Source organism: Clytia hemisphaerica, unplaced genomic scaffold (assembly GCF_902728285.1).
Source record: "Clytia hemisphaerica strain Z4C2 unplaced genomic scaffold, Clytia hemisphaerica genome assembly, whole genome shotgun sequence".
Lineage (NCBI taxonomy): Eukaryota > Metazoa > Cnidaria > Hydrozoa > Leptothecata > Clytiidae > Clytia > Clytia hemisphaerica.
The window spans coordinates 970,907-985,158 of NW_027103968.1; the positions used below are offsets into that span (position 1 = coordinate 970,907).

Genomic DNA, 14,252 nt, shown 5'->3' on the forward strand with positions numbered 1-14,252 from the left:
ATCATCATCTAGTTTCCATTGTCGATTAAATTAATGAGCTCATTACTTTAATCTCTATTTTAAGGTAAAAAATTACCTTGCAGTGTTTTTCCTCTTTTCAAGCAGTCTATTATATAATTTGATGATTGAGTAATTTTTCTAATGACTATGAAGCAATCATTTTATGCTCAAAAACAGCTTGACTGGCTTGTTTCATTCTGATTTTCTCCTATAGTCTTTCGTAAGTTTCCTAATTGTAATATTTCACAAAATTGCGGAAAACGCAGTATAGCACCTTTGTTAAACTAAGCATACGTGATATTATTATGCATGATTTTATTCAATACTTGCTGCGGACATTTAGTCATTCAAAAATTAAAGAATTCTTACTTTACTCTCATACTGGAAAAAAAACACCTTGATTGTTTTAAACTCTTCCAATCGCTTGAGACCATCAAGTATCTATAGAAAGTATTAAGTATCATCGTCTTTCTTTTTTCATATTTTTCCGGTTCTCTATATTGTTATGATTGTTAAGTTCCTCATACTCGTAAAGGCCTATCTAAACGTTATATCTACAAACCAAAAAATGTTGTTTGCTTGAAACTTTTATGAACATATAGTTGTCATATAGTCTTTTCAATCGGACTTCAATATTTGCACTCATCAGATTTTGATTGCAAAAGGAATCAAATACATTTCGACGTGTATCTATGCATTTTTTATTAATTGTCAACGCCTTTTAAATCCTCTTAGTTTTAATATAGACGAAATAATACCGTATTAATCTCGTCTCGTTCTCCTCAATAAAATTTTGACTTTCAATATTATATTGTGAAGAAGCTTCAAAGTTTGTAGTGAATGTAATCACATACAAAAGGGGCTGGTCAGGGTCTTTTTATATGACCAGACTGATTCAAATCAGCAAGAAAAGTATACTACAACATATTTCTTACTCAAACATACAAGTAATCATCTCAGTTTAATTAAGTACGATTGACGTTAAACTTCGTCACTAGATCTGACAGGATTTTGTGCTTCAAAGGCCGTAGTTTGGTTTTGCTCAAAATTTCATACTCAAGATTATATAATTTTTTTTGTCAGATCCAATTTCTTTGATTTTTTACACAATTGTTTCCCTACTTACAGCTTTGCCTGCAACTCATTATTTTGGCCCTAAAAAGATGGACCTTAACCTCATATCTTTTCCAAATTAAAGTCTCTAAATACATTCTTCTTTCCAATGAGCAAAAAAAAAGATTCCACTCCGTCATTTTTGAAATTGTACTTTCCCTTTCACTCCTCCTTGATCGTCTTGACAGTTATGTTATGACCACTATGACCCATAAAAGATTATTTCCGTTTTAGGACCAAAAGTTGAATTATCTCAATAAAAGTATAATCATTTTTATCTAATTTTCTGTCGAGATGATAATAATCCTGATCGTGTGATGACAAGATTATAACAACTATGATTAAATTATTACTTTTAATTTGTTTTAACAACAGATCAGGCAGAGAGAAAGTGTTTTAACCAATCTTAACCTTAAAGAATTCATTGGCTCTCACCGAAAAGCCACCTTCTCCATGTTCTTAGCAAGAATTTGTAGATCTTTGATGTATGAAAATGTGTCCATAGATCATAAAATCATCTTACCTTACAGTGAACTACTTCTCCCCTTTGCAGGAGATTTACCCTAAAAAAGGGTGAGAGTAGCTTTTGAGAAGGTATTTTTCCCATCGGGAAAAACTACTGATTACCTGGCCATTTTTGAGACAGGGGTGTCTAGGAAAAATAAAGATCTCTAGGATTCTGCTGGGAGGGTACTACGTGTTACATTTGTAGTTGAAATCAAGAAAAAGCTCGATATCATTTTTAGCCCCTCTTTATATAACTCGTAACACGAAACTCTGGGGCTCTCTAAGGCTCTTAAAGTAATTTAAACAGTCATAAAGGTTAACTGGTTTTTAATGACTATCTGATTTGGTAATGATTTATAAGAAATTGATTTTTCTTATCTTTATAATGATTTGTTTATATTATTAATAATAATTTTATGTGATTTGAAATCAAGATTTTCATTTACACTGTCTATAAAACTATAATTATAATCAAGCTTTATTCTTCTTTTAACCAGCGTCAATTGTCTCTGAGAGTGCCTACAATATTTTTTTTGTTTCCATATCATTTCCTCACATCAGTTATAGCGTGTTCGAAATTTGATCGCCAATTTAAAAATTTTTCTTACTACACATATTTTTTAGCTTTTTTATCTTCAAATTATTATTTCTCTTGGTGATTGATTGTACAATAGAGGGAAATACCCAGCCATCGACTGGTTTTTTTTTAGCTAACAAACTTCTGAACCACAAGTGATTATTAGGTGCTAGTCTATATTATGCGAGCTTTAAACATTTTAGCTCCTATCCCTTCTGGGTAACCAGAAGGATCTCGGTAGAACCTCCATGTATAAAATTTTTTTACGGGGCTTCTTAGATAAAGTCCCAGTTTCTCTTTAAAATTGAACAAAAAACTTTTAAAAATTACACGTTTTCTCTAAGCATAAACAGGATCAAAAAATATTGCCTAAAGGCATAAGTTGAGCCTAAGTTTAATGTGGCCTAAGAAAATGTCGGCCAAAGAAAATGTCGATCACGAACTAAGTTCAGTTTTCATTGATGTCTATTTAAAAACTAGTGAGGAGGCTTAGAATAATAATACTACAAATGACTCCTTGGTTCTGAAATTTTGCACACTAACATTATATCAAACTTTTAGCAGGGAAAGGCTAAATTTACAGGGTCTTGGCTACACATGGCAACCGAACTAATGGTTTTTTTTAGTATGAAACAAATGAATCACAAGTAGTCATTTCTTGCCCGTCAACAAGAAGACATAGTTATACTTGAACGTTAAATCTGTCAATAAGTAATTTGACTAGTACCCATTGTTAGGAATATTTGATGGGATTCTTAAATGAAATCCAAGTTTTACTGGGAAGTGAATCTGACGTTATGCAATCAGAATGTTATAGAGGTTCGAGTTAAAGAGACTCCATCGTACTTTTTTTAGACTTAAATTACCATTTATGTGTAGAAGAGGATGTCATCGGAGACACGGAACCTGACCATTAAATGGAGTGGTAAAGAATACAAATTGGAAGATGTCTCCTTACAATTCACTGTTCTTGAACTGAAGAATCTCATATTTGAGAAGACGAATGTTCGACCAGAAAGACAGAAATTGTTAACTCTCAAACTCAAAGGTAGACTTTCAGTGAAGATTCTTAACATAGATGTTTTTTTTCGTAAGAGCATCCAAAATTTTTGAAGCCCAAAAATGTTCATAATATGTTCTTATTTCATGCTCACCATTTTGTGAGTAATTTTGCCCATTTTGCTAAGAAATCGGGGGGTCAGAGTCCACAAAGCCTTCTTAACTTGTTCTTAATATTTTGGCCATCGAATCCTTTTGTTCTTATATAGTTGTTCCTTTAAAAAACGTTATAGTCTGTTCATACTTTATGAGACAACTTTTGTAGCCGGATCAAACTTAGAGTACAGTAGTACAGTAGAGTACAGGATTTTTTTCGCGAAGGACTTTAAAAATTGATATATTCGTGATTTTGTGCTTTTTTGCCGTTGGATGATGCATATACAATATAAGCGCTTCTTTCATCCAACAATTAAAAACTTATTATTCTTTGGTTGAATATTTCTCAGGCAAGCCAGCAACAGACTACATTAAGTTGAGCGCGTTGACCATCAAAGAAGGTATGAAGATCATGATGATGGGCTCGCAAGAAGAAAAACTGGTCAGTTCAGTTTTGATTCGTTTAAAGGTTTTGTTTTGATTAAAAGGTCACGCACATCTTTAACGAGCAACTAATTTCACAAATATCACTCATTAAGAGAGAAGAGAAGAGAAGTGAACCCTCCGAATCATCCGGAATGGGCCCTATCCCTGGATAGATACATACCCTAGGATAAGGGAAATTATTATATACCTGTAAGCAAAAACAGCCATTGAATACTTCCTGATATACCATGTAAGTAATTATTAAGAAAATCATTAAAAAAGAAAAACATTCGAACGTTCGATTATGGGTGTGTTTTATGTGAAACATTTTTACCTATTGAATGTCTGCTTATTATCACGCTTACCAGACACTGCTAACCCTACGCTTGCGACACGACGACAGTTATTGGTGTATAGACGACGATACTCGAACTACACGGGAGGACATACATCTAGACGACTAATTTAGACGATAGACAATTTATAAGCAAAAAATAAGGGAAGGATAAACTTGATATTACCCCGTATTAATAGACGATATCGGCTTAACGTGAAAACTCAGATTTGACCTCCGAAAATTCCCCACAATGCTTTGCGCGGAAAAAAGTTCACCGTGAAATTTTTTCCGTACAAAGTTTTGGGGAATTCTCGGGGGTCAAATCTGAGTTTTCATGTGAAGCCGATATCGTCTATTATCATATCATCATATAACACCAATAGAACTGTTTTACACTGCTATACGACTCGACAGTCTAATGATTGACAAGATCTGACTTTGCTCTTACCCTATTCATCTTCAGGCAGAAGTAATTGCACCACCAAAAGAGATCACAGAGAATACCGTTGTAGACGATTTCGATATTGGCGAAGAAGAAATTGCCATAGAACACAGGTATCAAAAATGTGTAATGTATAAGTGGGACAATGCTCACTGGGTCAGGCTCTCTTTTCCTTCATCCTACTGCTTTTATCGTTGATAAATTGAACACTCCAAGGCAACCGTCAACCTTTTATAAGTATGTTCCTTTCGGTAAATATTTGCCATTTCTTATATTTTTATTTTATTTCTTTATTCCTTTAGGGAGGAATACTTAGCGAAGATCCAGAAGCGAGTTGATAATTACAAAATCGAAGAATTGAATGCCCCACGTGAAGGGAAAAAGTTATTGGTCCTGGATATCGATTACACATTATTTGGTATTTAAATTGTTGCTCAAAGTCATCTTTATATTGAGATATCAATATCATACCGAACCCATATCAATAATTAGCGCCCTGACTTTTTTAAGAACGACATAGAATTTTTTTATATGAAAATTACATAAATCGAGATGAGCCTCATGGTTAATTTGAAAAGAAAAAACCTGAAACTGCAAAATTGTATTTGAAGGAAAAACTCAAACAAAAATTTTGAGGCTACAATTCTTTTAATTTTGCAAATTTAAGCCTTGACCGTTGATATGATAGATGTATAATTGTTGCTCTCTCTCCTTTTTCGTTCCCAGACCACCGTTCATCCGCAGAGAGAGGAGTGGAACTAATGCGACCTTTTCTTCACGAATTCCTAACAGCCTCTTACGAACACTACGACATCGTCATCTGGTGTAAGTGAATTAATTATTACATTTTGTTTAAACTTTGAGCTCCTCTAGGATTTATAGCATTTCATCATTTCATTCGTACTCGCCCTTGGGAAATGGCGCTCAAAATATGTGACAGATAGGGTCATGGCACTAGGGTTTAGAAGGGTACTATCATCACGTAAACAATATAAGTAAACCCGTTGGCTTTACCAAACCAAAAATCGAATGGAATAGGAAGGTTCGTTTCTTCTACCACCACTGATTAAGTCTCCAAAGTATAGCAGAAGCGTGAAAAATAAAATATCGTTTGAAAATAATACACGATTTACTAGCCTAGCATGCTAGACAGCTAAATCAGACATTATGGAATCCGGATAAATTTATACAAACTGATTTTATGTCGTAAAACCAACATGCATGCAACAACCGTATTAGACTGATTTTAAACGATTAGCACTTCACAACTAAGAATAATGCCAACAAAAACTTTAACCCTATTCAACCTAGGCTTTTAGGGGCGGTTCAGAACTAGGGGGGGGCTTTTCCTGTACCACCCCTTAACTTTTGATCTAGTGAGTCTTTTTGGATGAAATTTGGCACACAAGATCCTTTTCACGTAAGGTAACTTTTGCCAAAATTTTTTTTGATGACGTCACTAATCATGCCCAAAGTGAGCAAAAACCGAAAATTTCCTTTGTTCTTATAAATAGCTATTGTATTCTAACAAAAGCTTTAGAAAAAAGTTGCCTGAGTTTAAAATGCTTATTTTATCCTAAATATTCAATAAATTACGGTTTAAACGATATATTTGACATTAAAAATCAATTTGTATTGGAAAAGTGTCAATTTTTTTGACATCTTACTGTCAGAAATGTCATCATGCTCAAGGTGTGAAAATTTTTAGGTGTCAAATTTTTTTTTTTTTTGAAGCTAAATAAAAGTTAGGAATTTACAGAAAATTTCACGGCAAAATCTCTATTATTTCAGGAGGTATTACCAATAGTTTGACCTCCGAACAGAAAGAGCCCCCCCCCCTAGTCCGAATAGGGTTAAAGCTTACAAACTGTAGTTTATACAAACTGATATTATCCCGTATTATCGTATAACCAGGGATATGATAAAGCGTAGCGTACTCTTATAGTCTAAGTATAATCTCATCAGACAAATATCTGGAAAGCTTGATAACAATTTTCAATATTGATCTCAGAATAAAATAAATCATATTCTCACCTTTAGCTCTTTACAACCCAAACATCTTTCCCCTCTAACAGTAGTGTTGTTGAAAAAAAACTGGTGGAATATTTATTTTATCGCTACTTTCTTCTAGCTGTGAAATGAAAATACTCTTTTCTTCGTCCTATTATTCTTCTATCTTTAACGACCTTCTTATATCAAAGGAGTGTGATTATTTATGAATGAAGAGAGCTTGACTGAAATGATTTTTGTTGTAAGAATTCAATTTATTAGAAAAATGCACCAATAAGATCAAGTAAATATTTTCATAGTAAAGTTATTTTGCCAAAAACACGATAAAAATATGATATGATTCATATGACACAAATTTTTCGATTTTGGATTCTTATAAAACATTCATTGCTAATGAAACCTTTCACCCTATCGCGCTGTTTTTGCTTGGATTACGAAGTTAAATTATTAATGGTGCAAATTATTTTCCCACATTTCGACATAGAGACTTTCTTCTGTTTTCCTGTATACTTTTTGACCTGTCATCGAAAAGGTCAAGGAACCATCCATGGGCCTTCACTTTGGTTCTTATAAAAAATAGTGTAGGAGAAATGAACCTGATTACCCCCACCTCTAAACACTGAACCTCTGTCGCAGAAGAGCCTTATAACTCAGATCCTTGATAAAGAAGAAATAAAGAACAATTTGAGGCTGGTGATCTGGTGTTGGAAGTATGAAAAATCGGGGAAACTTTGACTCGTTTTTTTTAATAACTCGAGTTTTAATAGCCGAATGAAGATGGAAATTTGTGTATATAGTGCAATTGATGTACGAAATAGACTAAAATCTAAAATTTCCGAAAACTATAATCAGGTTTCTTGAAACAGAGCACTTTCGTTTTCTCAGATCCCTCAAAATCCCTAGAAATCCCCTCTCAGATCCCGCAAATCGGAATTCACATAATTCCGACTGTAGTGGTGCTACAGACCTAAAATTTTGACTGTAGGACCAGATCATAAATACAACAAGGATAAAAAAAAAGTTTTTGTTGATTTGATAAGTATTTCAACAAAAATTAAAATTAATCGATATTTTGAATCCGATAGCAGATCGCTGTGGCTCACATTTCACAAATTACTAAGAAAAAATTACTAAGAAAGTACTGATTTAACAGATTTTTACCCATTTTTAGTATGGAGTAAAAAGACAAAGCGTATTTAGAACATCGTCAGCCTGAAAACTTGCAATAAAATAAGAATAGCCTAGCCTCGGTCAAAATTTACTGGCTCTTATAACAAAAGCATATAGTTCGCCTGTCTTCCTGAAACTAATGTCAACATTTTCAGTTAAGTTTTTCTCAAAATGTGCCCGATTCTGATAAAAGCGTGAACAAGTAACTTTTATCTACCCACATGTTTTTTCTTTTTAATACAATAATGACCGGTTAGTGAGGGCTGTACTGAGAAATATTGCCCGAGGGCAATATTTTCAGTACAGCCCGAAAATAACCGGTCATTATTGTATTTGTTAACCGTTTCCTTCAACTTGGATTGAATTTTAGCGCTTTATCCAAGAAAAATAGCGAAATAAAGCAGAAAAAACAAGCGAAAAGAGATAAAAAATTGCTATAATTTCTGACGTCTGAAATAAAAAATGAGAGAAATGATGTCAACGCATTGTTCATTTTCCTTTGAAAAAGTGACGTCACAATGAATTTTCCTAACGACGGGCAACTCTGGACAATGTAGGCCCGTCGTCATGCGAAAAGAACCAATTGCATTGCGCAAAAAGCCATGTAGCCCGCTTCGAAAAAGTAACCGGTTAACAAATAAGCATAACGTTTATTAGCATATACAGGCTCAGTTTTGGGTACCTAAACAATGGCTATTGTTTGAGAACAATAGAATGCTAAGCATGAAACGAGCCTAGAAAAGGGACAGACACTTGCTTATATAAAAAAACATGTAGCAGGGATCTGACTTTACACTTTACAGTTTATCAAATTTAAAAGACTCGTACGATTTTTTTTGCAGTATTTTTATTTCAAGATATATAATATTTTATTTAAAAAAACCGACCATGCAGCAAATTTTTATGATTCAGCTGAAAATATCTTAATCCATCATTTTTAGACCTAAATTGACTCGACTGAAATTATTTTTAAAAATTTTTTTTAGACCTAAATTTATTGACTCAATTTAAAATATTTTTTTGTAAAAAACGCTATTTTAGATCTGAATTAAATTGATTTTTTTAGACCTGAACTAAAAAATTGACTCAACTGAAAATATTTTTATTAACTTTTAAGACCTAAATTTATTAACTATCAACTAAAATATTATTATAAACACATTATTATTAGGCCTAAACTTAAGAATTGACTCAACTGGAAATATTTTAAATCTACATTTTTTATATATAATGGTATTTTTAAGTCCCCAACATTTTACTCTATCTATCATTTTTTCCTCACAATTAATGACTCCAAACCTTAGAAAAACAACGTTTTCATCAAACTCAGTTCGTTTTATCCATAATTTATAAGATTCACCCTAGTTCAGATATAAATCACTTTCTTTGAGAGTATTTTTTGATGTTCACACACCCTTTTTGTGTGTTGGCGGGTTATCTGTATCTTGAATTTTATGTAAATATAGCGCTGCATGGTCGGCATAGAAAGAAAAAATAATTCAACACAAAATGGTAAAAAAAAGAATTAAAAAAAGAATTAGAATACAATAAAATGGAATTTAAAAAGGAAATTTAAAGATCAAAGTCAGCCCAAACTTCTGCATTTGAGCGCTCAGTGATTTGAGCGTTTTCATCCACGTTAACTGCAACGCCTTCACCTGACAATTGTGGTAGGATGCGGATGGATGAGTTGCTTGAGGTATTGGATGATTTGAATCCTGCTGCGCGAGTCGAGGATAGTTTTGGGCTATCAAATTTCGCTCGAACGCCCTATACGAAGTAAATAGGTAATACATCAGAATGCAACCTACCCAAGAAGGAGATCTAGGCCTATGCTCTGACATCAGGTATGAGTTGTGTTGCAGTCTACGTACTGGAATTCTTTGTCTTATATACCATTATACCAAGCTATTGAGATTGATTGGTATTAACGAAAACCATATTAGGAATATAAAGATTTCTCTTTTTCGTCTTCAATACTTGTAAAATCTACTCGTGCTCATTAACCTATGGCCAAAAAAGGTTTTGAACAAAAGACGAAAAAAAAAACACTCACATTTTGCTCAGCCTTTGCGGCTTGCTCTCTTCGCTCACGAGCCAATTGTAATTTCCGATCAGTGGCTCCCTTTCGAGCAATCTTCCCTCGAACTTCTTCCAACCTTTTTTCTTGTTTTTGTGCGCGCTCGCTCTGGCCATCCATTCGGGCTTGTTTCAACATTTTGTCGTCAAACTTAACTATCTCCCGGTTTTCTTTTACACGTTTTTGTACAACACGGATTTTCTCTAAGCGTTCTTCGTCGAGCAATTTCCTGTTGACTTCAGCCTGTTTTTGTTTTAATTCCAAGCAGGCCTTATTTTGACGTTTTTGTCGTTTCCCGTGGCTTGTCAAAACAGGTCGTGGTGTGCTGGATCTATCGCAAGGTGCCCCAAACTTAAGTTTAGTATCCAGCTCCCATGCAAATCCTGATGGCCCCTTCTCTAAGTTGGGCATTTGAGAATACAGGAAGTTTTCCCGCTTTTTCCGTTTAAGTTCCAAGTCAACCTTCGGTATCTTGCACACGTCTGAGAACGCCTGTTCAATGTCATCATCAACCTCACTTGCTTGTGAAGTGGGCTCTTTTACCGTCAAGTATTCAGCCAGCGATGGTAATGGCCTTGGTGTGATTGCCGGTTTTCCTGATTGAACAACTGAGGCTTTAGATTTCGCCTTATATGGTTGGTCAGGCGCACGGGCTAACCAGGCTGGTAGGGCAGATAGGTTGCAAACTACAGGTCCGTCGACATCCACTTCTGTGGGGAATTTATTCAATTGGCTTGTGGAACCGATACCAGTTGAACAAGTAGCTGAAGGTGTTTCCTTCCTCGCGGAATCGTCTAAATCTGATGACGTCAGGTTATCCAATTCATGTGAGATTTCAGAATCGGTAGACTCACATCGTTGGAGATATGCGTATTCTTTATCTTCGTCCACGTCGATGACGTCACTTAAACTACCTTCGCTACTGCTAATGCTGACGTCATCATAATCAATAGTTTGTTTACCAGTAATGCCGAGAGATATCTTACCTGAAAAAAAAAGTCAGTCCATTGATATCTATTGAAACTATAAGCAAATATTAATTATAAAAAGTCTTTCTGAAACAAGAGCGTATTACTTGTGCATAGAATACCCTGTACTAATACACAATGACAAGCAAATCAAACACAAAATGTTACGTAAAGAATTCTGAAACTCCCCTCTTTTCATCTGATATAGTGACTCTTTCTAGTTTGGAAAATACTAAGTGTTTTGACTCAAACTCCGCAATAAAGGTTGAGAAAAAATACATACTCAACCTGTCCAATCTCCTTTTTTCGGGTTTTGGAAACGAACTATCACTATCCCCCCTTCTTAAGAAGGGGACTGAAACTGTTGAATTTGACTTACTTCTAATTAATTCTACATCTTGTTCGAAGCGATCAAGAATTTCTTCTTGGCTACATTTCTCTATATCATCACCACCATTGCACCAAGCGAACCTTTGGTACCATTGTTTGCTTGTGTTTTTAATATTGTTCTTTGTTGTGGCCAATTTTTCCGCCATCTTGCGCAATTTGCGTTGTCTTAAACGATCCCATAAGCGTTGCAAAATGTTCCGCTTGCGTGCTGGAACGTATTGAACTATAAAATTAAACAAAATTGTTTTTAGAATTGGAATACGCAGTGATGTTGGCTACGGTGTGGCCGTATCATATGATGAATTAAGATTAGTATTTTCGAAGGAAAGATTAAGCTATGGAGGCCAAGATTATGCCTGTGTAGAAGCTGCCGGACCTATATTGATGGTGTTAGATTTTTATAATCACCATACAAATCGTAGAGTAGCGTGGACTCATTAGACTTTATTCGTCAACATGAAATAAACTGTAAACTTGCATTACACTAAGAACACATAAGAAAACCTGAGCCTAAAAATTGAGAATGCGTATTCCAGGCTGAGGTACAATACCGAGTCTGAGTCAAGATTACTGAGGCTGAGTCAGAATTACTGGTACTTATAACGTTATGTAACATTATAATAGTAGTGATCGGTCGAATTTTCAAAACATTTTCTGTTTTTTTACCGGAAATAGAGCTATGTATGTACACATTTTTTGATAAGGACAAACTATGTAAGAACACGAGGCTTCGATGGCAAAAATATTAGGCACATTCTATAAACATTATAAGGCTTTGTGGACTCTAAAACACCCGATTTCTTAGGAAGATAGACAAAAATACTTAAAAATGGTCAAAATAAGAACATGTTGAAAATACTTTTAGGCCTAAAACTCATAAAGCGAAGAACATCCGAAGACCTCAAAAAGTTTTGATGCTTTTATGCACAAAAAAAAACGTGTGCAGTAAAATCTTGGTGGTTTAAAGCTTAGGATCGTTCGCTTCAAGTCTACATCCCTTCCCTTAGATTGGAATAACATACCTTTATGATACTTTGCAGTATTATGTTCCAAGTAAGCTTGACGCGTGATATCGAAGTCTTTGCCACATCTTCCTAATAGGGCACCAGTATCTATGAACTCTTTTTGAGTAGCAATTTTGAAATGCTTCGATCGTAGATCCTCGTTGTACATGCAAAGTGAGCTTGTTGTGCCCTCGCGCTGATTTTCAGCGATGGCTGCTACCAACCTTCTGTGAGCCATAGTTTAACACGTCTATTCGTTAACTGTCTATTTATCCAAATAAAATTTTCCAAACTAACATTCTTTGTTTAAGAATTTTTCGAATGCGAATTAAAAATTTTTGACGTCAATTATTAATTATTGGACCTTTCTGACTTGCTTTAAGCCGAAATTTTTATTTGACGTCAGCTTTATTTTAGTATTTCTTGTTTTTATTTCACCAAGGCAATGGTTATTTCTTAGTACCAATAGTGGTCGTTTTTCTTTTGCACAATATTTGCACCAGTATTGATAGGTGGTTTGCAGTAACTTAAGCTGGGAGCAAACCATCAAACATCGTTCTTCAAACATTTGAACTTTCTTGTTGAATGGTTTGCGCGGCATTTCCAACATTGTCTCAAAAATTTATTTTGTTGCATTACAACGGCTTCTTTCTTTTGTTTACTTTTCAACTCAGGCGTTCGAAATCATGTCTTCCTTCTAGGGAAACCCCGAGTTGAATGTTTGAAAAGATTATGAACTTGTTCAAACATTGTTTCAAACATATTTTTTGATCTTTTTGTTGAAAAGATACGATTTTTGACTTCGCAAACCGTCAAACATCAATTTCAAACATGAAACGTCACGATGTTTGAAGAACAATGTTTGACGGTTTGCTCCCAGCTTTAGCCTATTTTTGATTCCCAATCAATTCGAAACGAGACACTTCGGTCCGTACTGGACCAATTTCCGAATTCAAAATAGTCTATTACCTTATATCATCCTTGTGTATTCCTGCGGGAAAGAGAGTCTCGGCTCATGCGCTCCCATAAAAAACGCTTTTCGACATCTTTCACGGGGAATAATCAAGCGAAACAGACATATGCCCGCATAATGTACTGCCGAACGATAACGAGCGGTAACCGTGAATTACAAGCTTGAATATAATTTAAAAGGAAGGGAAAATCTGACCTAAAGTCGCTATTTCGATACATGGCTCTTGAAGGAAAAGACTGTTTTAAAATAATAGTTACGATTTTAAAATCTCGAAAATATAAATAAAGATAAAGAATTTTCTATTGCACCAAAAATCTTGCATTTATACTTTTCTGAATTACTTTCGACGGCTGTAGATTGATTGAGAATGAATATGAAATAGAATGTAAGAGCAATGCATCAGACACACCAAGGGCCGTCATCATTGCTTTTCTTCAAATTTAAGTATAAATATAAACCATTTAGAGTGTCACAAAAAAAGTGGACAGGCGGACTTTTTTATAAAAACTAAAATCCTCAAAACTCATTATCTATATTGGCTTAGAATTATTGAAATAGGATTACAATTGTGTGTGCTATCAATATATATTCAGTTCCCAAGATGATTGAATAGGTTTTGGAGATTGAAATATTAAGTAAACAGTTATAAAATTTCGCATTAATCATAAGGATTTTACTTTACATAAAAATTTGCCTCTTTTTTCGGACACACTGTACATCGTTATACTTTAAAGCTTCCAAATCAAAATCAAAATTAAAATTGTGTTACATTTTTATGCCTAAAAGCGTCATTGAATTCGTAGAATACCAGTTTTTGGTGAACATTTTTATTTTGATCATCTAGTTCGCGAAAGTTTATGCTCGTGAAAAATAATTTTTCCTCGAATTCGCGAAGGTAAATATCGTAAATTTCGCGAATTTTCAACCTCGCGAAAGTTTCTGCTCGCGAAAGTTTGTACGCCTAAAGTATCTGCTATCTTTCAACGAAGTTTTACTAATCTGGTATCCTGTCAGTGTGCTGAGTATGGCTCAATCGGGTGCAAATCATAGATTTATAAAGCCCGAAGGACTAGATGTCGTGCTTTGGCTGAAAAGTGTGC

At 34.5% G+C, this 14,252-nt stretch overlaps 2 protein-coding genes across 3 annotated transcripts in view; one reads left to right on the forward strand and one right to left on the reverse strand.

Annotated features, from left to right (window-relative positions):
• The window catches only part of LOC136810440 (ubiquitin-like domain-containing CTD phosphatase 1), a 35,622-nt gene that overhangs the window by 14,149 nt on the left and 7,221 nt on the right, over window positions 1-14,252 (forward strand). Inside the window, exons 2-6 of one of the 2 annotated variants that reach the window (XM_067067003.1) lie at window positions 3,077-3,245; window positions 3,703-3,794; window positions 4,579-4,670; window positions 4,860-4,975; window positions 5,284-5,382. In XM_067067003.1, coding sequence (XP_066923104.1) covers window positions 3,083-3,245; window positions 3,703-3,794; window positions 4,579-4,670; window positions 4,860-4,975; window positions 5,284-5,382 — 562 coding nt within the window. In that variant the 5' untranslated portion in view covers window positions 3,077-3,082. Of the gene's footprint in view, window positions 1-3,052; window positions 3,246-3,702; window positions 3,795-4,578; window positions 4,671-4,859; window positions 4,976-5,283; window positions 5,383-14,252 lie in introns of both variants that reach the window. The other variant, XM_067067002.1, reaches the window with a different exon arrangement.
• Window positions 9,174-12,452, reverse strand: LOC136810523 (uncharacterized). Its single transcript, XM_067067097.1, has 4 exons — window positions 12,198-12,452; window positions 11,165-11,398; window positions 9,794-10,803; window positions 9,174-9,507 (listed from the first exon to the last, which is right to left on the reverse strand). The coding sequence occupies exons 1-4, from the start codon at window positions 12,415-12,417 to the stop codon at window positions 9,310-9,312; spliced, it is 1,662 nt and encodes a 553-aa protein (XP_066923198.1). The 5' UTR covers window positions 12,418-12,452; the 3' UTR covers window positions 9,174-9,309.

Coding starts and splice junctions, on each gene's coding strand:
- LOC136810523 (XM_067067097.1), bottom strand. CDS start 12,417: ATGGCTCACAGAAGGTTGGTAGCAGCCATCGCTGAAAATCAGCGCGAG. Junction 11,399..12,197: donor TACTGCAAAGTATCATAAAG/GTATGTTATTCC, acceptor TTAATTTTATAG/TTCAATACGTTCCAGCACGC. Junction 9,508..9,793: donor CCGCAAAGGCTGAGCAAAAT/GTGAGTGTTTTT, acceptor TACTTCGTATAG/GGCGTTCGAGCGAAATTTGA.